This window comes from Stenella coeruleoalba (genome assembly GCF_951394435.1).
Source record: "Stenella coeruleoalba genome assembly, chromosome: 2".
NCBI classification, from domain to species: Eukaryota; Metazoa; Chordata; class Mammalia; order Artiodactyla; family Delphinidae; genus Stenella; species Stenella coeruleoalba.
The window spans coordinates 76,789,880-76,816,173 of NC_137147.1; the positions used below are offsets into that span (position 1 = coordinate 76,789,880).

The 26,294-nt window shown below is 44.8% G+C and overlaps 1 protein-coding gene across 1 annotated transcript in view; it reads right to left on the minus strand.

The window, feature by feature from the left end:
- Positions 1-26,294, minus strand: part of RYR3 (ryanodine receptor 3) — a 550,597-nt gene that overhangs the window by 201,445 nt on the left and 322,858 nt on the right. Inside the window, 9 exon segments of the mRNA XM_079909615.1 lie at positions 195-403; positions 9,541-9,715; positions 10,308-10,513; positions 11,363-11,510; positions 13,218-13,377; positions 15,011-15,094; positions 16,362-16,465; positions 18,122-18,226; positions 22,706-22,922. Of these exon segments, the coding sequence (XP_079765741.1) occupies positions 195-403; positions 9,541-9,715; positions 10,308-10,513; positions 11,363-11,510; positions 13,218-13,377; positions 15,011-15,094; positions 16,362-16,465; positions 18,122-18,226; positions 22,706-22,922 (1,408 nt within the window).

Here is a 26,294-nt window from a genome sequence, read left to right on the forward strand (position 1 = left end):
TTGTAAGATGCCACTCAGCTGCCCCAACTAAGGTACCTGCAACGACAGCTCTGAGGGCCAGCGAGGAGGTGACCGGGGTAGGGGCAGCCAGGGTGTGGACTTAGGCAAGCGCCACCTGGGCACAGAAGCCTCAGCGGGAGTTCAGGGCCTTGGTCCCCCCGGCCTGCCAGGGTCCCCGCAACGTGCAGCATTACCTCTATCTGCGGATGATCCTTGGGCACGTTGACAAATGTCGGGAGGCGCTTGCTGAACCACATGGCCACGTCGCGGTTCATGTTGACAGCAAAAGGCTCAAAGCCCTCTTGGAGGCCGCACATGGTATAAAACTTGAAGGTGCTGGCGTCCATCCCGAGATTCATGCGTCCGATCTGAGACAGGCCCAGAGAGCATATGGGCACAAAGCCTGCAGAACGGTGAGAGAGCCCGGTCAGCCCGCGGGACTGTCCTGGGAAGCGGGGAGGAAGCGGAACCTTTGCTTCCTCCCAGCAGGAAAGTCTCAGCAGGAAAGACGGAAAGATGGGACGGCGGCCTTTTTTTTCTTCCTGGCACATAAACTCAGCAACGGGAAGTCACATGGAGTTTACGGCTGCCCTTGGTATATGGGAAAGAAAAGTGAGTCTGGTTCAAAATGATTTGTTGAAAAAAACAATCATCTAGGTAAAATTCTTCTTAAGACATAAATAAATGTCAGCTGGAAAAGTAAAACCAATAAGAGAAAAAGTGAAATTCTTTATCCATGCCTTAGCTAAAATTGATTTTAGGCCCTGGGTAATTTTATTTATCTCTGGAGATATATATATATATTTTTGAGGTACAGTTGATTTCCAATATATTAGTTTCAGGTGTACAACACAGTGATTCAATATTTTAATTGACTGTACTCTATTTAAAGTTATTACAAAACAATGGCTATATTTCCCTGTGCTGTACAATAATATATCCTTGTTGCTTATCTCTTTGATACACAGTAGTTTGTGTCCCTTTTTTTTTTTTTTGCGGTACGTGGGCCTCTCACTGTTGTGGCCTCTCCCGTTGCGGAGCACAGGCTCCGGACGTGCAGGCTCAGCGGCCATGGCTCACAGGCCCAGCCGCTCTGCGGCATGTGGGATCTTCCCAGACTAGGGCACGAACCCGTGTCCCCTGCATCGGCAGGCGGACTCTCAACCACTATGCCACCAGGGAAGCAGTAGTTTGTGTCTCTTAATCCCATACCCCTAACTTGACCCTCCCCACTTCCTTCTCCCTATTGGTTATCACCAGTTTGTTCTCAATATCTGTGAGTCTGTTTTGTTATAGTCCTTCAATTGTTTTATTTTTCAGATTTCACATATAAGTGATAACACAGCGTATTTGTCTTTCTCTGTCTGACTTATTCCACTAAGCATAATACTCTCTGGATCCACCCATGGTGTTGCAAATGGCAGATTTGCATTCTTTTTTGTGGCTAAATAATATTCCATTGTATGTGTATGTATGTGTGTGTGTGTATAGACACACACCACATCATCTTTATCCATCCATCTGTTGATGGGCACTTAGCTTGCTTCCATATCTTAGGCCCTTACATAATTGTAAATACTGCCCCCAAACAAAACAATGCCTAAAGAATGACTTGGTGTAAACCACCTGACTTTTCTAGGTCTCAGCATCTTCTCCAGTGAAATGAGAGGTCTAATGGCTCGTGTCATTTTGAGAGTATGCTCCTAAGAAGTTTTGGATGCTAACACAATGATTCTGCTTGTTTACAAAATACAGTTTACAAACCCCATCCTCCCAGCCTTCTGCTGTAGCCCCCTCCTGAGCAGGAAAGCGAGATTTTCAAGCAGGAGACACAGAAAACCCTGTTCACTCTTACAATGACTGCCTCTCCAAGCTCTCTTCTGTATCCTCATCATATTATAACACTGCCAGGCAGAACAGACCCAAGGCAGAAGTTCAGATTATCTGGTGTTCTTGTTTGTAGGCTATTTATGAATCATAATTGTGGACCAACAAATCAGCAGAACTGGGAAAGCACTAATTATCCCAGATCTGGGAAGATGTGCGGCAGGCAGCCAGAGGGCAGCTGAGGCTGCCAGGAGAGCTCAGAAAAGGAGGAAGGGCTCGGAGGCTGGTGGCTAAAGCAGGGCTTGGAGTCCCTACAAGGAAAACCGTGTCACTCCTAGGATGGCGGTGCTTATTTAAGGGGATGTTTAAAGGTCTATTTTGAGAGAATTTATGTTCAACAGTAAGTCGCTCATAGAGACCAAAGGCAAAATGCACTCGTCCTAAAACCAGTGCTTATATACTATTATCTAAGCCACAAAGTTTCTATGTAAATAAGTCTCATAAGTGAAAGATAAATCCCTCCCAAACTGAGCTGGTTGCTTTCAGAAACTATGAACTCATTTAGGACACTATTTAATACTATTTCTGAGTAAGAGAGCTCCAGTGAATTCCTAGCAATGACGGTGACATCTGTACAAAGAGCCTCCTCCCAGGACCATCGGGAACTGGTGGTCCCACCACTCGGTAAGGCAGACGGTCTGGTCCATCAGACAAGCACAGATTCATGCACCGTCCTGAGCATTGCTGTTTCTGGCATGGCATTCGAGACTGGGATAGATGAAACTATCCCCTTCTAGAGACAGAGATTTTTATAAATGAGGAATCTTTGGAGATCTGATTCCACTATGGAATAAGGACTGATTGTTGGCAAAACTTTTGGGTCCCTACTGGGCCAGCGGGCTCTGCTCTATGCTATGAGAAGATGTGAAGGAAGGAAAAGAAACCATCTTGATCACCAGCAGCTTACAGAAGTGGGGATGACAAATGGAACGCACAAGAGTGAATGTTGTGTGGTAAGACATGCGCACCTGCAAGAGAGTACTTTGGTTTTCAACCTGGGAAAGTACCACTACAGTAGTTTTATGTTGGAGACATGATTTTGAAGCGTTCCATCCGTGATGTGAGCAGAGACAGGACATCTTAAGAAAGTCTCTCTTGGATGTGGAGAAAAGGCAACCCTCCTACACTGCTGGTGGGAATGTAAGTTGGTGCAGCCACTATGGAGAACAGTATGGAGGTTCCTCAAAAAACTAAAAATAGAGCTACTGTATGATCCAGCAATTCCATGCCTGGGCATATATCCAGAGAAAACCATAATTCAAAAGGATACATGCACCCCAATGTTCAAAGCAGCACTATTTACAATAGCCAACACATGGAAACAACCTAAATGTCCATCGACAGATGAATGGATAAAGAAGATGTGATACATATATACAATGGGAATATTACTCAGCCATAAAAAAGAATGACATAATGCCATTTGCAGCAAAACGGATGGACCTAGAGATTATCATAGGGAGTGAAGTCAGACAGAGAAAGACAAATATCATATGATATCACTTATATGTGGAATCTAAAATATGACATAAATGAACTTATTTAGGAAACAGAAACAGACTCACAGACATAGAGAACAGACTTGTTGCTTCCAAGGGGTAGGGGTGGGGGAGGGCTATTTGGGTGTTTGGGATTAGCAGATGCAAACCATTATATATAGAATGGATAAACATTCAGGGAACTATATCTGATATCCTGTGATAAAGCATAATGGAAAAGAATATGAAAAAGAATGCATATATCACTTTGCTGTACAGCAGAAATTAACACAACATTCTAAATCAATTATACTTCAATAAAATCAATAAAAAAAGGAAAGTCTCTCTTCCCCTTTCTTCTCCAATAACTTGAATGATGGGATAAGTAAGCAGCAGATTCAAAAACAATGAGGACTTCTGAATAACCCAGATCATATCAACGACCTCCTAGTTATAGACCCCCTGACAATGCAAGATGCATGCAGAAAGGAAGAAAGGTCATATCTGCATGAGGTCTTTTTTCTAAGGAACTTGGGCTCCTCATTGTTCCTAAGCCATCAGCAGAGGGGACAGTACTTTGCTGAAGATAAACCTGAAGGTTTGAGGAGCTAACAGACTTGACCAAGGTTGTAAGAAGGGCAAGTGACAAAATGGGAAAAGATCCCACACCCTCTGACTCACAGAGCAGCTGACAGTCAGTGTGCAAGAGAGGGGGTGAAGGTTACAGGGGATGAATTTCAACAGCAGTTATGTCCTAGGGCAGAGGGCTGTACACATTACAGAGCAGAGCGCTGTCCCTCTGAGGCAGAAGCCATCTCTATGGGGGGAGAGCTGAACACTGACTGAAAACAGACTCTGAAACAGAAGTTGGGGATGTCAAAGCAACAGGAGGGAGTGTCAGGGACCTCCTCGAGACTAAGTGGGCACAGCGGGGACAGCTCTGTACAGCAGCAGACGAGAAGCTAAATCCCAGGCTTGAGCCAGAAAAGAGAAACTCCAGAAAGGACCGAGAGCAAAGCTACATCTTCATGAGGCACCAGCACTTTCTCCTAGGGAAGAATACTTGAAAACTGGATATATTTAATCAGCTCCCTCCACCTGGTGGAGAGACTCTGCTCCATTTCTATAACTTCTTTACTTGAGAAGTTACAACTTCATGTAACTTGATAACTCTGCTTGATAGACAGATAAGGGGGAACAATGATGATAAACCCTACCAGCTAATATTTATCAAGTACTTTCTAGGTGTCAGGCCCTGGGCTCAGCGCTCTACAGATATAGCTCATTATTGTGCCCATTTTACAGATGAGGAAACCGAGGCCTAGCAAGTTGATAACTTACTTGCTCAAGTTCTGTCTCTTGGTAAGTATGTGGAGCCAGCATGTGAACAAGGCTGCCCGAGAACAGTCCAGAGCAAGCAATGGGGACTGAGGCCCAGATGACTGCTTTCTAATTCTTATCTCCAGTGACTGGCTTTGAGATGAACTCTTCCTTCACTTTTCAGATGATTTTCCTAAGTGTCGTGTAGTTGATTAGTTTGCCTCTAGATCAGGCAGCTGGAGACCTACAACCACAAAGCACTCCAGGCCCCTTGGAGGAGAGGGGCTGCCTTCTTCAAGTGGCCACACGGCTCCCTGGAGTTGATCTGGAGGGACAGATCCACTTGGTAAGGCCACCTGGCATTACCATGAACAATGTCGTGCACACACAAGGATTTGCACTTTGCACACAACTCAATGAATCCCTAGCTTCAAATGAGACTGGAGAAGTAAGAAAACGGAAAAATAAAGGGGAAAAGCAGTACTCCATCCCTACATGCGGCCTAGTAGAAGTAATTACGCTGACATCATTGAAGAGGTTTGAGGAGAAAATTTGCAAACGGCCTTCCTTGGAACCTAGATGTGCATAGAATTCCTGTTCTAGGAAAGGTATGTCAAGAACACCCGCATTTAAATCCTGCAGAGGACCCCAGGTTCTGATAAACTTTGAATCACAAGGCCTCATACGGCTTTGTGATTAGGAGGAGAGTCAGCCAGGAGGTCATCTTTTTATAATTCAGGAGCTTGGAAAGAAACCAATTATCTACACAATCCCAACCATGGATCCATTTTTAGTCCATTTCAAGCTGAAGAAAGACATGAGAGCAAATCACTCCCAGTAATGGAAAGACTCAGATCTTGGGGAGAGGTGGTTAAATGACTGCCCAGACCACCCCTGGGCTGTTTCTGAGAGTCTCAATCCAGCAGCTCATGTTTTACCCATTAATTTTAATTCTCTAAGCCTCACAAAGATGGTGTTCGGGGACGGCACTGAGATGGTCACAAGCCTTGTAGAAAACACAGGAAACAAGAGGCCACGTTCCCCTACCATAGCACCCATCCGGGGAGAGGATGACAGGGGAAGCTTGGGTACCAGTGTGTCTCTGCGCAGATGGTGGCAACACTGCCCGCAAGGAAGTTTCATCTGCTGCCTACGGAAGAGCTGCCAGCAGAGCTGGGGGATCTGTTAAACCCTGACGGGCCAGTGGCAGGAAGAGCCTGGGAGGCTGCCCCTGCAGACGCTGAAGCTGGAGCGAGGCAGGAGGTGCCCCAGGAGAGTGCCCGGTACAGGCAGAACAGGACACCAGCACTGAAGCCTCTTCCAGACAGCATGTTCTGAGGTCTGGCACCATGTGCAGAACTTTCTCTTCCTTTCCTTTAAATGGGATAAAAGAGAACACTAATAGCAAAGGTTTCACCGTGGAAGCTTCTGAGCTTCCAGATGCCTTTTGGCGATAACACTGTGAGCTGTGATGGTCCAGGCCAGGGAACAATGATTAGGAAAATTCTAATGAGGCCGCTAAGAGTAGATCATCTATGATACAGGAGAGGATGGAGATGACAACTTATAAATAACCCAGAGGAAAAAAATCAGCCACGAATTGTAGTGCCTGCCCCCATTCCTTCCCCCAAAGGACTAAAAACTTCGCACAGCACAACTCCCTCTGGGGCGAATGGCCTGCATCAAGGCTGGGGTGCTGGTGACCAGAACACAAACATATAGGGGATTTTGCTTGATATGGGGCTATAATGCATAAGATGTTTTATTTTCAACAGATGCTTTTCCTAACAGCTCAAGGCAAGAAGTGCTGCCTCTTTCCACTTTATGCAGAGAATAGAGATGCTATATGGTGATTCTAGGCCTCTGGGTTATGGTCATCAAAGAAAAGCATGCAGACTCCCTCTCAACTGCCCTTCCTCTGACTCCTGAGCCATCACAGAACCGAAAGAGCCTCCCAATGATCTTGTCTCTGTGTGATTAAAGTGCGATACAATACTACAGTACAGTGTGTTAACACAGTACAGTACAATTCTATGATAAAACAGAGTGCTAATAATAGACTCAGTTATTCTGAAGGTTAAATCATGTCTCTGTACACAAAAGGTCTATGAGGCATCTCTTTCATTACAGCACAGCTGATCTCTAAAAACAGAGTTCTCCTGAAACATCCCTCTTCTTTATAGTATTCTTCTGCACATACCCTAGGACAGCTCCCCATGTCATAGAGAGTGGAGTCCAAGGATGCTGGGCCCAGATTAGACAATAAAGAAAGTTTTTTGAATAAAAAGACCAAGTCTTGATGTTGGAGGCTATAATCTGCACCTTCTTTTTCTTTCCACCTTCATCTTCTGTAAATTCCGTACACAAATCTTCCAAAATGTATCGTCACTCTTTCCTGCCGTTTCCTGATTCCACTGTTACTCGACTCACATCCCCTTAGAAGAAGACCCTTCTCCTCAGAGGTAGACAGCTCATATTTTATATTCAACCTTCAGTTCCAACCCCATTCTTATAGAATTTTTATCCTGCATTGGTCGTTTGCCATTTTTAACCCACCGCTTCACACTGGTAGTTACCTTTCCGTATTTTCATCTGATTTATTTTTCCAACTAGAAAATGAACTCCTTAATTTTGCTACTATTTACAGTTGTGTATACTTTAGACCACTGCTTTTCATACCTTCAAGTGCGTAGGGACCACCGGACTGTCTTGTCTGAATGCAGTTTCTGAATCAGTAGGACAGGCATGGGGTCTGAGAGTCTGCATTTATAACAACTGGACCACACCTTGCGTAGCAAGGCTTCAGACTTTACAGAATTCTTAGAACTCTGCACATAGACAAGAGTCTTGTCTCCTCCTTAGGTTGAGCCAAAGTCTCATAGACAAGTAACCTCCCCAAATCCACACTCAGGGGAACCATAACAAGGTCTCTGGTCTTTGGACTCTTCCTGCTCTAGGGAGCTATGCTCCTTGGGGATGAATCTGAATCTTCTAATTCTTCATTTTCCTCCAGCCTCATGAAGAGAGCACTGCCTGTGATGGGTACTTGGTAAATATCTGTTTCCAAAGAGCAGTGCCAGAGGATACTCTTCTCCACTGCCCTCATGCCCATCGACATGATTTCCCCCTCTTTGCCTCTGAACCAGTGCATAAACCATTCTTTCTGCTGGCAACATCTTTCCCAGTTGTTTCCAAAAACATATTTTTCAAAACTTTGATTTTAAACCTTTTTAGAAGGCATTAAAATATGACCCCATCTGGCTTCAGTCACCCTGTCTTTCTAGGAAAATACGTTGATTTGCAACTTCTCTATTACCCCAGATATGTGGCTCTTAGAAAAATCTTTGAACCTCTTTTAAGGTACAGTTGGATATGCATGTTGCAGATAATAGATGTCTGCAAAAAGTGTGAAAGTGATTTGTAAAGCCAAAACACATTGTAAATACGTAATATTTTATATGTATTAAAAATACATACTCGGGCTTCCCTGGTGGCGCAGTGGTTGAGAGTCCGCCTGCCGATGCAGGGGATACGGGTTCGTGCCCCGGTCCGGGAAGATCCCACATGCCGCGGAGCGGCTGGGCCCGTGAGCCATGGCTGCTGAGCCTGCGCGTCCGGTGCCTATGCTCCGCAACGGGAGAGGCCACAACACTGAGAGGCCCGTGTACCGCAAAAAAACCCAAAAAACAAAAAAATATACTCATGTATTTCTGCTGCTCTTGCCTGTGCAGTTTTATCTTTTTTAACTTTCAGGGTGGGGAGGGAGCACTGTTTCTTTTTGTAAAGTCTCAAAATTTAAAGCTACCAGGAACCCTAATCATTTACAGAGGGGGAAACGAGGTAAAAAGACATTAAATAAAGTCAACCCGAGATGCCACAGGTGGGAAGGGCAGAGGCAGGACAGGAAACCAGAGCAGCCTCTTTTCCTCTCGACCTCCCTGCCTCCTTCTCGTCTGTACTGAAGCAGCAGAGAGTGGCAAAGCACCCAGCACAGGGGTGTGACCACAGCTGGTATTCAGTCACTGCCATAGAATTTTACAACTGAGAAGGATGTTGGCACTTATGCAGTCTATCATCCTGTTTTCTGGTACAGATGTAGGAGGCAAAGCCCAGAGAAGTCAAGCCAAGCCCGTCTGGGAGCCACACAGTTTGTTAGGAGCGAGTCAGCTAACTCCCAGTCCAGTACTCCCTTCTCCTGGTGCCAACAGCCTCGGTACATAACGTAGCTCTGTCGATGGGAAATAAGAAGCGCCCATCGCTCCTCTGTGTAGCCGGAAGCACTGCCCTGACTGCAGTCTATTCACGGCCATTAACAAGTGCAAGTGTGCTTGGGTTTCATAGCATGCTTGACTTTCAAAATAAATTCTGTTTCATTCAAGGGAATAGCTAAGTCAAACTTCTGTGTTTCAGTGATTCTCATCAAAGCATCAAGGTCAATTACACAGACATTCAGATTGACAATTCAATTCAGAATATGAGGATAATTCTTTAACTCACCACCTTTTCTCTCCTGCCAGGGTTATTAGTCTACATGCAATTAGCATTTCCTTTGTGATACCGGGAAACGTGAGGTACCTTAACATGCCAAGGCACAGGGCAGGGGATTAGAGGAGAGCCCCTTGGTCAGCCTCTCGGCAAGTTCAGACTTAGATTTACACTGCACACATCAACTATCACCTAATATTATTTGTCTCGATCCTTCAAAAATGATAGTATAAGACCTCATCTTCACCACCAGGGTTTCAAATCTGCAAAGGTCAGTGTGTCCTAAGTGAGGAGGTAGAAGATCTCACCCCGCTCCCTAGATTTCCTTTCATCTCGTAGAGGTGGAAGGGGGGAAAGCTGGTGGATTTACCATTGTCAATCTCGTAGTCAGCGAAGGCAAGCTCAGAGCCTTTGTTGGTGATCAGCAACTCCCCATTCAGCGTGAAGATCATGGAAGCATCATCCAGGTTAATCATACATCCAACCACATCTCCTGGCTGCCAGGTCCGTCCAAAATACCCACTCCCTTGATGCCAACGCTGGCCCTAGAAAACAAGAGCGAGGGCTCAGAGCAATGGAGGTCCTAGCCTAGAGGGCCCTGTACTACTGGAGAAATGACCCCATGAATAACTTCTCCTAATGGGCAGTGGTACCTGGTTTCTACAAGGCACTTCCCTTCCTACCAAGGACAACTCACAGGGAGAAGTGGTCTATCTACAGATGAATGAAACCAAGATATACAAGGCGCATCAGAAAAGGTGGCCTGAGTCTCCCAATACCTAGTCAGCTATGAAAACAAGCCGAACTCCCTCTAAGACAAAGTGGTAAGATTTTCCCTCATACTGGCTGCACAGTGTTCTGTGAGCCTCCCCTGAAGAGGCGAACATGGGCTCAGAGGCAAGGCAGATACGGAGGTGGCTATGGAAAGGACGAGAGTGTGCAGCCCTCCCTTTCTCCAGAGGAAAGAGTGAAGGGACAAACACTAAGTGATGATCATTCTATGGTCTCAATTAGCCAGTGCGGTGGCTCCTCCCTTTTGAAGCCAGAGATCCAGATACTCAGCACTTTTCACTTCTGGGGAAATATCTGAAGCAGAAAAACCCGGACTGAGGACGTGCGGACACCAGCCAGACTCACCCTGCTGCCTTCAAACACAAAGGCTTGGTCATCAGCCCCCAGCTCAACGTCAGGCCGACAGCCTGGCCTGGCCCAGCCGACACGCATGTCTCCTCCGGTCACTACCTCAAACTCAAAATACCACTTTCCAGATCTCACTGCATAAGAGCGCTCTACCCGGAAAAAGCGGATCTTGTCTATGCTGACTTTCTCCACAGCTGGGTCGGCTATCGAGAAGAAAAGGGAGTAGAGGGTGCAGGAGGGAGAGAGAGAACATAGGTTTAATATTTAGGGAGCATGCCTCGAAAGACTTTCAACAACAAAGGCTGATGACAGATCTGCTACTAGCCAATACAGCATTCTGTTCATAATATAATCATCACTCGTCATCGTATCATAATAACAATACAAGCCACCATTCAGTGAGTGATTGCTTTGCAGTAGAAACTAAATCTTGGTTTTTCCTCACAATAATCCTATGAAATCAGTATTATTGGAAGAAATTGAGGCTCAGAGAGCTTCACCTGTTCAAGGTCTTAGACCCCATAAACCAAGGAGAGCAAAGATTTGAACCCAGGTCTGTCTTCCTCCAAATCCATCCCCTTAACCAGGTTTTACTGTCCCACTAGCCTATGGTATCCCCTGGGGTATGAGATGGCAGTGACATGTTAAATAACCATAAGCTGGTGATTTTAATCAGTGCTAGAATTCAATTTAGAGATGACATTACCTGGCCCCAAAGTAAGCTGCTATTCACATGTTTGGAAAACAAGAGAAATAAAGGTAACTTGGTTTTGTGACCAAATATCCTGAAAAGCTCAGCTATGCTGGAGGATAACTTACTCCCTGTGGGACTATGTCATAGGCGTGCTCGTTACAGAAACATCTGTCCATGGGACACTGCTTTATTATCAACACGGCCCCTCCGCCCTCCCCCCACTTCTAAAATACACCATTGAGTTTAGCACCACCAGCATTTCTAATAGTGCAAGTCAGACCTGTTGAAAGTTAGCATTCCGCCAGAAGAAGACCTGTTTAGTAAACTGGGGCCAGAGGGAACAATCTCCGCTGATTACCTAGTTCTTGGTCTGATGGCTCAATGTTATAGCCATAGCCAACGAAAGTCCGGACAGCTTCACGAAGGCTATCCCTATTTGACTTCTTGGTACGCTCATCCAATAATGCATAGGGTACCAGACGGGGATTTCTTTTGTTCTTTAAATCCTATGTGAAGCCAGAGAAAAGAGATGCTGAGAAAATGCATTATCATCTTTACAAAGAGCTTGTCCCACTCACACACTCCCAGCAACGGTCCTGGTTTTCTCGGGTGAGTCTGCTAGCTCTTCTCCCAGTGCCTTGATATTTACCAATGTACATATTTGCTGCTTCAAGATTAAATGAGTATAAATGGAAAATTTGTACTAACATTCAAAACTAGCAGTAAAAAACCCATTTCAATAATGCCAGCCTGTGAATAAAATGAAGTGTCATGAAATTGGTTAGAAACCTCCATTCCCAAGGCAAGGCAGATGGGGGTTTGCGTGACTATTCCCTTATGAAAGAGCATGCCATGATTCAAACAGTTATGGCCTCCTCACAACAGATTCTTTTTTTAAAATTATTTTTAAAATTTATTTATTTTTGGCTGCATTGGGTCTTCGTTGCCGTGTGCAGGCTTTCTCTAGTTGCGGTGAGCGGGGGCTACTCTTCGTTGTGGTGCGTGGGCTTCTCATTGCGGTGGCTTCTCTTGTTGTGGAGCACGGGCTCTAGGCACGCGGGCTTCAGTAGTTGTGGCTCGCGGGCTCAGTAGCTGCGGCTTGCAGGCTCGGTAGTTGTGGCACACGGGCTTAGTTGCTCTGCGGTATGTGGGATCTTCCCAGACCAGGGCTCGAACCTGTTTCGCCTGCATTGGCAGGCAGATTCTTAACTACTGAGCCACCAGGGAAGTCCCAATAGTTCTTAATAGACATCTCTGCTCACAGAGAAACATCTGAAAAGGTGGCAGAGCCACAGTGGGGCCATTTCATTGTAGCAGGCACACATTTGTATTACAGTCCTCCTCGGTTCCTTACTGGGGACTAAGAAGACAATAATGACAACAGCAGTGACACGTCACCATAACCTAACCTGCTGTTTTGAACCCCCAACTCCCTTCCCTGCCGCAGTTTCCACAGCTGTGGTCTTCTTGGTTCCAGACGCGTGCAGGTTTGGAGGCTCAGGAATGAATGAACACGTGTGCACATAGCTATCCTTGAACTTCCCTGAGCCCGGTACTTACTGAGATGAGGGGGACATTTCAGAGTGAGAGGTGTACCAGATGGTTTGGGCCGAACCCTGGTTCTAAACTCCACTTAATTCCTTGCTGGGCTCTCAGGCTGCCTCTGGATAAACTAAGAACCCTGCCCAAGAATCTTGGCCCTGTGGACTGAAGTAAGGGGGCACAGGCTTCTTGGTGGGCTCGTCTGCCTCTCTCCTGGGCTAGCTTCCCCTTCAGTGGTAGATACTTGGGACCGTCCCAGAAATACTGCTGAGCTGTGACACTGATTTATGCGAGCCTTACCTTGGCCTCGGAGAGTGCACGAAAGCTCAGCCCTCCGTGAGGCAAGCAACAAGACGGGGAATGAGAGAAGATGCGGCCAGTGGCCATATACACAGGGCAACATGATCACAAGTGAACCCGACCAACAAAGGAAACGTAAGCCTACCCATTGCTGAAAAACTGGAATTATGCCTGGAGTTAATATCAATGTGACCATTACAAATTCCATCCAGCCCCATGATTCTATAAATAAGGAAGGTGCTGAGGCATGAGGAACAGAGTGCAAGGGCAACCTCCACCTTCCAGTCTAATACCCACCAAAGCAAAATGGCATTTTAATGCACGATCACATCACCTGGCTTCTCCAGCAGGCCTGACCCAGCACGTCTCACCTGTTGAATGCCATAGGTCCATCCTTGTCTTATTCTGTCTTTTGCCCAAACATTGTGTGCATTTTCTGCAAGCTTATCCACTAACATTTCTTGAGGAGGTAACAGCTTCACATCAGACAAATCCAAAGGGGCTGGCTTATAGCCATTGGACATCATGTAGCTACAAGTAAATGGAAAATACATATTTTGAACAGAACTGTACGGCTCCCCCATTCCAGATTTTAGACCAATAGCACAGGGTCAGAACACTAGGAAAACAAGGCTACAGTCACAGATTCTATCTTTGGCAGAATGGACAGCTCAGCTCTATCTCAAGTCTTTAGTAGAAGACCCCCATCCACCATCCTTTTTGCCAATGCATGTCGCAGATTAAGGCGACCATTGGAGAAAGAGGATGGTCTGTGCAAATCCACCCTTATTCCTAAGAAAACTACTCTGCCCTACAAACGATGGGCACATTCCGTGTAATGTAACATCACCCGAAGCTCCTTGGTCTCACTTCAAAAGCACAAAAGCTTATGACCACATTGGCACGGACAGGACCTTGAGCCAAATGGTTTCTTACAAATCAGCAAAGAATGATCACTCAGTCTTAGAAAACTAAACCTTCATTTTGAGAAGTTTAAAAAATCATAACATGAGAGAGTTTGTGAGCTTGAATGATCTTCATGGTTTGCTGTCCAGTCCAGGAGTCACAAATGTCTGTAATTCGACAGATAATTTGATAGATAACGTGAAGACGGGAAAAGCTCAGTGTGAGTCCAGGCAGACGCATCGTGTGAGTGGAGAGGAGCAGGGCCCTGTGTGGAGTGACTCACAGGAGAGTAACTGACCACAGTCACGTGGGAATGTGAGTCCAGGGGCATCCAGGGCCCCAAGGCCACGGACTGCCCAGATCAGGGCCAGAGCCCAAATGTGATGACCTGCAGACCAGCGCTACTCGACCCAAGAACCTGTGAGCAGCGCGAGATACAAGGTCGACTGTAGGCGTGATATTGCCCCTCGTCCACCTTCTAGGGATGCCTGACTTTGGGCAGAGTCAACATGTGTTGCTTGCTGAGCGCCGCCCCCAGCCACCTCTCAGCTGCTGCCTCTCAGATGAGCTGCTCTTGGCACCAGGAGCTGCCTCTGAGAGTGGAGCCTGGCAGCTTGGGAGTTTCACAGGGAGGAAGGGGAAGATAAGCATTTGATTAAGAGCCGGCACTGCCTTGGCTCATAAGTCATTACGACACCTGGGTGTGAATGCGTGCGCACCCGAGGCTGGCACACGTGCGGGTGAGCAAGTGAGCCAGGGGATGCACCCGTGGGCTCGCATCTGAATGTGTGAGAACACATGGCTCGGTGAATGCACGGGCGAGAGGGAGAGGACACATGCAGATTTAGGGGCCAAATTAAATCTTGGCAGTGACGCACATTTCCACAAGGGACTTGCAAGGTTGGCCCAGTGACAGAGGACTGAATCTTTGCTGTGGCTACCGACGATCTTCAAGCTCCCGTGCCAACTGCTTTTCTTATAGACCAACACAGCGTATCCATCTGAGTGCCACATCTGGCTCAAAACTAACCCTAGTAGATAGTAGTATAGGTCCAGGCAGAAGCACTGAAAATACTCTACTTCAGCCGGCTTCCGTCTGGGGGTTTCAGGGCAGTCTAGGTACCTGGTGGAGACATCCTGAGCTGGTGCTAGAAGTATCTGGGGCCATCACCTGCCTCTGTGCGTGGGCCTCCTGTCCTCCCAGTTTAAAAATTCAGACTGAAGCATTAAAGTCTCTGACCATTAAATGATCACCTACTTTTTGGGCAACTTGACCTTCCTGAGATCCTCTTCAGCAGCCGGGTTAACATGAGCGATGTGGCACCCCAGGGCCAGGAGGGTTCTGTGACGTAACAGAGAGAGGAAACAAGGGTCAACTGCAAGGTGAAGGACAGCGAGAACCCTAACCTGTGTGATAAAAACATACAATATTCATTCACTTAGACCAGAGGTTACCAGACTTTTTCTGTAAAGGGCGAGAGAGGAAACGTTTCAGGCTTTGTGGTCTTTATGTCTCCGCTACAACTACTCACCTCTGCCATTACAGAGTGAAAACAGCCATAGAAAATACACAAAGTGACGAGCTTGGCTTTGTTACAATAAACTTTTTTACCAAAGTAAGTGGCTGGTTAGATTGGCCTGTGGACCTTAGTTTGCCAACTCGTGATTTAGACGGTAGCAAGAATGCAACAAAAAGTTAGTTAATAGCCCCTTTGGGAGAACCCAGAGGTCAGCAAGTATTTCCCACGTGCTCCCTGTACGAAGTGTCTTGAGCTGTGTTGGACACCATGAGGTACCAAAGCCACATCCTCAAGAAGGGTCGGTGTGATGGAAGACATCACATACGGGGAGCCTATGAGACAAAGCAACCTGACAGAGCATCATTATGCCAGCAAGACCACAGTGTTAAAAAGTTCTGCACCAACTATCAGACAGAGAAATACAATGCAGAGAAGCACAGGTAACAAGCACAAAGGGAATTCGAGAAGGGAGCTATAAGATGGGGCTAAAAAAATGAAGATCTGAATCAGGGTTTAAACCACAGGTGGGATCACAGAGAAGCTAAAAGTTACTTTTAAATGGAATTTTTGTGAATTAAACCATGTTTTCCCATTCATTTTTAGAAATGCCTTATCTTTTTAAAAAAATATTTATCATCTCATTGAACCATTACAACAATTATATAGAGATAAGAACTATTACTATCCTCATGTTGTAGATGAGAAAATGGAGACTTAGAGAGGTTAAGTTGTCCAATTTCAGTATGATCTAGAACCTACTATATATCTTACCTTCTTTCCTTGATTATACATGAACTAGAAGAGGCACTTGGTCCTTTGATTCTAAGTTTCTCTGCTTTTTTTTCTGCCTACCTTTTCCCTGTCCCTGGCAAATAGCAAATGGTCTCTAAAGAACTATATATGCTAAATAACAATAGTAGACGTGTTATTCACTATGCTGAACCCTTTCGTGGCATGAATAATCCCCATCCTGGCTAATCTGTCAGAATGCATCACGTTTTCGAGAGACAACAGGTTTGTAGTTTAGTTATAAGGCATTAAATCATCCACTCACTGTTTAGTCCAAATTCAATTCAATTAAACACTCACTTTAAGGTTTCAGTTGACATTTGTAGGTTATAATTCTTCTCAGTTTCAGGTAGCTTTGAAAACTCAACAAGGCAGGGGTGTTGTCTTTTGTTGTCATCCCGTATCTAGGTGACAACATAAGAAAGAATATAATTTAAGTTTTGACAACTGGCACTGCCTTGGGAAACAGAAAAGACACGCTTTGGAAACATGGCCCAGGTAATTCATATCAGGCAAGACAAAGACAGTTATTTGCTGATAGGCAAATAGACGATCTTCCCTCTAATAAATGATACACGCCGTCCCCAGGCTGCCAGTGGCTTGTGTTCTGAGGACTGCTTCTAGTCAAGTGTCTGCATTCAGAACATACTTTCCTAGAGAAGCCATTTTATGCGTGGTAGTCATGCTCCTGCCTGTCCAAAACTCATGGAACCACAGTGCCACTGCAGGGTAGCATTCTTCAGAACATAAAGGAATACAGAATCTGGGCCAGCACTGTCCAATAGAAGCACAAAGTCAGCCACCAACGTGAACCACATTTGTAATTTCAAATTTCCTAGTAGCCATATGAGAAAAGCAAGAAAACAAAAAACAAAAACAAAACAAAACAAACGAAAAAACTAGGTGAAATGAATTTTAATAATGTATTTTACTGAACCCAATACACCTGGAACCTTACCATTTTAACAAGTAATTAATATAAGAAATTATTTCTGAGCTACTTTATATTAGTTTTTCATAGAAAGTCTTGAAAATCCAATGTGTATTTTACGCTTACAGCACGTCTCAACTCAGACTAGTCACATTTTAAATGCTCAGTAGCCACGTGTGGCCCATAGCTATTGTATTGGACGGTGTAGATCCAGACATTAACTAATTCATTCATTCATTCCACAAACATTTGTCGAATGTCTACTATGTGGTGGGCAGTGAGCTAGACCTTAGGAGTTCAATGGTGAGCTGGGGTAGCCCCAGCCCCATGAAGGATACAGTCTGATGCAGTAGTAATACAATCATCATAGAAATAAATTTACAATTGCAATTGTAATTCGTTCTCAAAGGAGAGGTTTGTGGTGTTAAAAGAGCATACAGCAAAGAGGTGGTCGTATATAAGGAGGATATGTATGGGAGCTATATCAATATATAAGCGCTAGAGTGCAGGGGCGCTTTCAGTAACTAAGTTGGAATGTGCATAATCTGAGAGTGCCAGGGTCGTAGGGAGCTTCAGAATCACTGATCCTTCTGCCCTCAGACATGACCTTATACAAGTCACAGAACAAAGTCAATTTACATCCTCTTTGAAAAATGTTTTCTAGTGAAAGAGATTCCTTAACCTCCTCTGCGTGTCCATTAATCTTAGTGATGCATCTGAAAACCACACTAAACAAATTCTGACTCACAACAATGAATCAGCCTCTTTTCACCAGCCATGCAGAGAGAACAGCTTTTTCTGAAGAGAAAGGGAGATGTGAGGCTCTGAAGGAGGAGCTAAGGGTTGACCACATTCGATATTCCCTGAAGAAAAAGACCAGCATCTGGGAGTAAGAAGGAGACAGGCTCCTGGGTCTGTCTGTGCAGTGCTGGTCTCCCCAGCACTCCTGAGTGCAGTTCAACAAACTCCCAAGCAAGGCTGCTATACTCAGTGAGAGCTGGATGGGAGTCAGTAAGAACCAGTGGGTTTGGGCTTGTGAGGTTTGTTTCTCATGTGAGTCTTTGAAGAACGCCTTCAGGTAACAAGGCAACCCAACCCTCCACCCTGGCCCGGCCACTCAAACACATACTTTGCCAAAAGTCCAGCCAAGCTCTATTTTATTCATTCCCCAAAGCTCGTGGATGTTTTCAGCCAGCCTGTCTCGGATCTTCTCTAGGTGAGGTGGTAAAACAACCTAAAAGGAAAAGGAAGAAGTGAGAAGTGACAACTGCAAGAATCAACCGTACTGAAATCTATCATAAAATCTAGACAGATCGTGTGCCCCAGCTGAATTCTCTACACATCACCCAGGAGGGGCTACTTCTAGAGATTCCTTCCTCTCTTGGCTTCCCCTGGACCGTATCTCCCCTTCCTCTATACTCTCTCCTTGGGAGATCTCATCCACTTGCAGATGGTCACTCCTGACCATCCAGCCTCCAGCCATGGTCTCTCCTGAAGTTCAGACCTACTATTCCAACTACCTGCAGGATTTTCCCACCAAAGTGAACTCAGCATGTTATTCAAAGCTGAATTCATTATTTTTCCTTCAAAACCTTTTTCTTGTCTTATTTGTATTTTCTCTTTTCGTTGAAGGACCCCACCATAAAGTCATCTTAGTGTCTTTTCTCTTGGCATTACATCCCCCCACCACCAACACCTAATCAGTCACAAAATCCAACATGTTTATTTCCTAATCATCTTTCTGAAGGTTCCCCTCCTCTACGTCACTCAACCTCATTATTTTTCTACCTGGACCATCGCAAGAGCTTTGCAATTGGTCTCCCCAACTCCCCGCCAATCTATTCTTCACACTGTGGCCAGAGTGATGAGCTCACGACAACACAACCACATCAAAACACTCTCCTCCTGAGTACATCCAAGTGCCCCTTGACACTCCCAAGACACAGACTAGATGTATTAACCAAGCATATAGTGCCATTCTTCAGTCCTCTTGTCACGGTCCTCCCAAACACATCCTTTCAAAGCTCCTGACATTCTCCCCAAAGGTCACACTGTCGCTCAGTTCTGTGCCCTTGCACACGGAACCTTAATTCTTATTAGTACTCCCCATGATACACATCATATGTATACTTCCTACCCCCATGCCACATGGCAAATGACAAAGACTTTCTCCTTGGACCAAGCTCTAGATGGGTGCTTCTGAGCCATTTCTGACTAGGCTCGATCCTTGGGCCTTGTCCTCAAGATCCCAGTTCTAGCTAGAATCTTGCTAAATTAGTTTAGTGACAATCTACACCCTTGATATGTGATCATCCTCCATGTCTGATCAAACTTATTCATCTCCCATCCTCCCCCAGGTGATATCAGATCTATTTGACCTGCCCTCAGTAAGAATCCTGTTAGATCAGTTTAGCAAGAATCCATCCCAACCCGTGATGTTCCTCTTAGTAATTTTCCGTCACTGACACGCCCACCCCACCTGCACCCCAAACCTGCTCCTTGGCTGTAAATCCCCAGTTGTTTGTGTTGTATTCAGAACTGACCCCAGCTCTATAGTGGAGTTCCTTTTCCCCTACTGCAATAACTTCTAAGCAAAAATCTGTCTTTACCCCTTTAGCTGCTGTCCAGCTCTGGTCTTAATACAAACTCCCTCAGTATTTATCCTTCTGGAGTTAGCTCAAATGCCTCACTACCTTTTGGAGGTCTTCCCCAGGTACCTTCAGGAAAAGTTTCTCTGTGTTTTCCTGGAACCTTGCTCATGTCTCTCCACAAAGGTCACCAACTGGGGACTCAAATTTCTCTTTTTTTTCCCCTTTCTTTAATTTACTACTACTACAATTATAACAGTAAACAATTAATTATTGCCATTTTCATTTATTAGTTGATAGCTCCTAAGAAATAGGAGATTTCATATAAAAATCCAATTTCTAATTTCCCCTGACCAGTTGAAAGATTGCTAACATTGGCCCCACACTTTTGCCTGGCAACTAGTCAGCTGGGGCTAAGAAATGGCCCCCTGCTTTAGGAGGGCCTGCACACTTGACCTGTTTCCCTTCTGTATCACCTCCCTGGCTCCTACAATTCTAGCTCTATTATAATGATTATTAGTGTTTCCACTACTTGCAAAAATCCCAATTATTTTCAAGGAGGGGCGCTCATGGAAAAAAATGTATATATTTTTTTTTGTAGAAAAAGTATATTAAGTTAGTGATGTATAAGGAGACCACAGAGAAAAGTAGCAATAAAATATTTTAACTATGTGTCATAACCACTATTGGCCTTTCAACTAAAGACACTCTTTAAAAAAAAACCAACTTATTATTGAAAAGTCAAAGTTACGTGGCATAATGTTTTGATAAGGAGCAAAGTGGGGAAAATTATTAGTAAACAAATGACAACTGTATTTGAGTTTTATTGGTTAACTAATTTAATCTGTTTAAATTAATCACAGCCTGAAGGGGGATTTCCATGTGAAGGAACCACTTGCTTCAGCAAAAGGGGGAAACGTGGAAAGAAGCCTCCACAAACAATCCTGCATCATAATTTCAGTGACCTCAATTGGTGACTAGCTGGGATAGAGTAATATTGGCTTGGTAACTGCCTCCTGGGTGTCTGGGGCCTGAGACTGACGTCCCCAGGGAAGGCTGCTAGGAGTTGGGCTCCTCCCCCGCAGCGCTCAGCAAAGGCCTGGGGGTGCTTCAAGCACTGGACACAGGTAGCACTGAAGGATAGGGATCTAGTCAACAACATTTTATCTGCAAACTGGTTAATGTGCCCCAAGCAGGATGGAGTTGACTGTGTATCTTGTATTTAACTTCTCTTTAGACAATAATTTCACAGACTGATAGATTCTAAAAAATTACAAAGTCTCATTCAAAATAATAAATTGCACCTTTCCAAAGAGAACTTCCTTATTATTTGATTCCCAGCAACATTTCCCTCATTCCAGGGTCTATACATATTCAGCTTTGGGTCCAGACATCAAAGTTCATCTGGCTTGTTGATTTATCTCCACTCTTTGATTTTCAAATCTTCTATTCTGTATGTTTAGAAACTCTTCTCACTCTGGTCCAGTATTCTTTCCTCCCTCATCAAAACTTCCCCTCATTCTTTTGAACTCTCTTTGAGGCCTGCTTCCTCCAGGAAGACTTTTCTGAGTAATACCTACGTCTCTGATAACTTGGTAAGGAGGGCAGCACAGAGAAGTAGGAACCATGTCCATGTGTACAACCTCTCCCTGCTTGGGCACTAACCACCTTGTGTCCACAGAAAAGCTAGTTTAGTTCTTTGGCCCTCAAACTTCTTATCTAAAATACACAGCAAGCAGATGATCCGATTCCTAGGATTACCTCTGGCTCACAAACTCCTAGCTCGTTTCCTATCAACATTCTCAACTCCAGCTATATTCCTGATGTTGTACTAGGCTCTGTGAAGCAGACAGAGAGACACTGTGATTTCTAGACAATGAGAATTCACAATCATTAGCTACAGGAGGTAAGAAGCAGATGCATGACCACACACACAGAGCTGAATGTAACAGGGCCATAGAGGTATTATGGGAAAATATACTGTAGAGACCATCTACAGGTTAAAAGAGCCATACTCCTACAAACTATTACCACAAGTGCCTCAGAGACAAGGTGCCTTTACATTTATTTTCTCTAACATCTAGAATAGTGATGTGAATAGCACTGGCATGGCAGAGGCACTGGAAAGCTGTTGTATGTTCCTCATCATAACTGTGTGAACGTGTGTCTGTCAAAACAGAGACCCTGGGAAGGGAAAGAAAATGTCCATTTCGAAGTGAGAGAGTGGCATGGACTTATACATACTACCAAATGTAAAATAGATAGCTAGTGGGAAGCAGCCGTGTGGCACAGGGAGATCAGCTCGGTGCTTTGTGACCACCTAGAGGGGTGGGATAGGGAGGGTGGGAGGGAGACGCAGGAGGGAGGGGATATGGGGATATGGGGATATGTCTGTACGTATCGCTGATTCACTTTGTTATACACCAGAAACTAACACAACGTTATAAAGCAATTATACTCCAATAAAGACTTAAAAAAAAAAAAGAAAATGTCTATTTACCAGCACCTTCTGAGGTCTCCATGCTCTCCCCTGTTGCTTTCAGTTTTACTTCCCACGCTTCTCCTACCTGCTCGTCCTCCAAGCATCCAGCCACAGGAGAATATTCATTGCCACCTGTCCCTATTTTGTGCTTCTACTTCCAGGCTCTTATTCATCCCATTCCTGTTACTTCACCCCTGGACGCCCCTCCCCATTTAAGTTTATTAAAGGGTCCTGACTGAATGCCAGTCTCTCTACACAGACTTTTAGAAACATTCTAGCATAAAGGACGTCTCTAGCATTTATTTGTGTACACGATCATTCTGCATATTACATTTGGACTTGAAAAAAAATAACACATTTGCTTCTTATCTCTTCAGCTTGGTTGTGCATTCCCAGAGAATACTGTCACACGTCTGCCTATGCCTCACAGAACCTAGTACAGTGCCTTGCATGTAGCAAGTGCTTAACCATGTTCATTGGTTGCAAAATCCTTCAAGAGCTCAATTGCCGCATATGGTGGAAACGTGAAGCATAATGGTCGTTCACGCATCACGACAATTCAGTAGAATGTATGATAAGAATGTTTCAAAGACAATGCAGCATCATCTCTGTGGGCTGCCTTCTGCTGGCAGCTCAAACCTACCTGACTGGTATCTATGGGGCACGGAATGAAAGAAGCTTGGGAGAGGAACTGGGTGGTACCCAGCAGATCTCGAACACCTTCAGCATCACGTTTATACTCTTTGACAGGCTCCAATCTCATCTTTTCTTTTGGAAGTAAGGCTTCGTAGCAAGGGGCATAGCCAGAGGGAGGCAGGAACTTAAATTCTCCGTGACGTCCCCCCATCAGGAAACGTACTCTGTTATTTGGAGAGACCAGGAAGAGAGAGGTTAAAAAATATATATGCCAGCCCAAATAAGTGAAAGTTAAAGATCAGCTCTCCCCACCCAAATTATTTTTGGGGGAAGTGAATGATTTCAGATTCATCACAGCAAACACTCTAAAGTACGCAACAAAGCAGTGGAGAGAAAGCTGACTGTCAATTCATAGTGCCCCTGATTCTCAGTTGACCACGTCAGCTAAGTTCTTAAAAATGAACTTATACTTTAAAACCACTAGATTTTAAAAATCAAGTTCATCCTTACTCTAGTAGGGGAATCATTACTGTAGATATTATTACTACAGTTTGACCAGAGTAACAGTGATGATGATGACGTTATTTTCTGAAAAGATCACATTCAAACTACAGCATGAGAACTTCAAGTATTTTTACTTGAGAGAGTTTACTCACACAATGATGAAAGAAAACATGATATAAATATTTGGGAAAAATAGGACATTCCCATTTTAGAGTGCAGGTAAAAGATCAAGTAACACGAGAGTATTAAACAGAAATGGTACACATGCCAAGAGGCATTAATAGAAACGGTAACACTCAAGAGGCTGCAGTTCCCCAAAGTAGCCATATGAGGGCGACTGTGAGGAAGCATCAGCAGGTGGTTACAGCCATGGGGGTGCCAAATAGGCGTCACGTGTTTGCTCGCTAGGGTCCCAGTGCCTTCTCGGGGCACCACCACCTTGCTGTCATCCAGGCCTCATGCTCTGGCCCACTCCAGCAGTGCCCACAGGGGCCTCCCAAGGAAGAGGGAAGGATCCTTGGGGGGCCACAGTCATGGCAGGCACTAATTACCCACAAACTGGAGTCTTTCAATATTTTAATTCAGCATTCTGGCTGCATTTCAGCCCCATAGATATGATTAAGTTAGGGTTAGGGTTAGAGCCCATAGATTCTCTGCAAGAAGAGGGTGAAAGTGAGGGTCATAGGCTCTTAGGTTTGGGACTAGAAATAGAGCTTTTGCAGATCGACTGCAACTATGTTAAATTGATGAGAAAATATGACTGCAATTTTAAATAATGAAGACATGGCAAGATACACAGCCCTGCAGGATCAACAATAATCTTACGTAGGAAAAATCCATCCATACACGTAGCAGCTACACGTATTCACTCCCTCCAAGTTGTATTCGAGCCCATACGACTTGCACTGTTCTCCATACTGGGGATTCAGCAATGAACAACGAATACCCTGTCCCTGGTGTCACAGAGCAGGCATCCAATGAAACAAATAGGATAATTACTGATTGGGAGACATCTGATGAGGGAATAAAGAGGGAGACTGAAACAACTCGGGGAAGGAGGAGGGTCCTAGATTGGAGGCTAGAAAGGCTTCCCAGAGGGGGAGATATTTTTATTAACCCCGAGGGAAAAGGAGGAGCCAATGAGTTCAAAATCTGGAGGAAGAGCATTCCAGGCAGAGGAACAACACGTGCAAAGGCCCTGAGGTAGGGAAGTGCTTGGGTGGAGGGCAGTGTGAGTGAGAACACAGAGAGCCCAAGGGGCTAAGAGATGAGGTGGCAGGGGGCAGGGCTGGATCAGGCAAGGTCTCTGAGCTGGGATTTTCTTCCCGGTGAGCAGCTTCTGAGGGATTTTAAGGAGGAAGAAATACAGGATTCTTCTAGCTGCTCTATGTAGGAGGCACCTGACACCAATCTAGTCCCCGTGAGACATGAGGGGGGGTTGGACCAAGGTGCTGAAGGCCAAGCCGGAAAGCAGCAGTTAGATGCCAATTCTGTTCGGAACTGGTGATGGAGTGAACCTGTGTGTGTGGAGGGGGGTGAGGTGTATGTGGGAAAGGTTATGATCTAGCAAAGCTCTAACAACAACACTCTCCACTAGATCTCACGTCCTTTTACTGGAATATTCTGGTGGGGCAGCTTTGCAAGAGAGTCTCAGTGTTGGCTGAGTAACTGTGATTGTGTGTAGCCTAATGATAAAACTGGAAAATGAAAATCTCTCTGAGTAAAAGACATTTAGGATTTCCCCCCCCTTCCCAATATAAACAAAATCTTTATCCAAACAGCATTTTATAAAATGCTGTTTTAAAATTAATTACAGAAATCGTATGAAGCCTCCCACTTTCCCATTTTAAAGTAGTAAGCAACAATGATATAGAATTAGAACCACAAGTGTCCCTTGTGAATGTTCCTACGTTAAATGTTATATAACAGGGCACGATCTATGTGCATTAAGACTATGAACAATGATATAAGAACAAAATTGAGTCACTAGCCTGCAATGTTACTAATTTAGTAGAACTTCAGGAAATAATGACTAAGACTTAAAATTTCTTGAGAACTTTCCAAAATTCAATTGCAACATAACAGATTGTGTTACTGACATGTTGAAACTATGGGATAAAACTAAATTGTTTTGAACAAAGAATTTGTGTGGGCAGTTTTCTGCTTTTCCCTTCTCACTGAGCATCCTTCCTGTGAAGAGCTGAAGCTTCCTGGGAGCTCGTACAGCAACTGTATTCTTTGTTACTCACTAGCGTATGGATTCCAAGGCCAAGCGAACGATCTCTTACGAGGATGTCTAGATGGATTTAATTATTCATAAGCTCTCTCGCCAGTTCCGTTTAGTTTTAACACTTCTCTTATGCTTTTAAATCTGCTGTTGTCTTCCGGATAGATAACATATCAAGAAAGGTGGGAAGCCAGGGTAGCACTTAGGGAGAACAGTGCTGCTTTTATATTCAGCTATTAAAAGGAGAATGGTAATCTGGTTTTACAGCTTAATCTTATCACCTCGAATGGCCACAAAGACCGTAAAATGAAAAATTAACGTAGCCAGAAATCAGCGTTTACTGCTTACTGAAGCATTCGTCTTCCAACGCCATTATGCTGTGCTTCAGTGGGCAGAAGGCATGGTTCTGGGTAGCTTCCCAAGTCCTGCCAGACAAGAGCCCTGCTCCCCAGCAGGCGGGACTGGATGGGATCCGGTGTGGGCACACCCGCCATCTGTGGATCCTTCCCTCGCTGCCCAGAGTCTGTGGGAAGGGCTCCAGCAAACCACCACCAATATTGGTGGTCCTCATGAACTCTCTCTGGGACCCCAGATGGTCCAGGTCAAAGGAAATCATGGGGATAAAATACAGGTTTAAAGGAAACAATCCAAAGAAAGAAAGAAAATACCTGAAGCCCACTTTAATTATTTGAGGATATGAAAACGGGATCCCCTCTGTCTCCATTTTAGCAGAGGTCCCAAAGGCAGCTAATTCAGAGGATGCCACTATTTTCTCATCCTGAAGTGAAGTGCTGGACCAACTATGAGGATCCACCAAAAAACTGGGAAACCTTTTCAGCTTTAGCCCACCCCATACCTCCACACT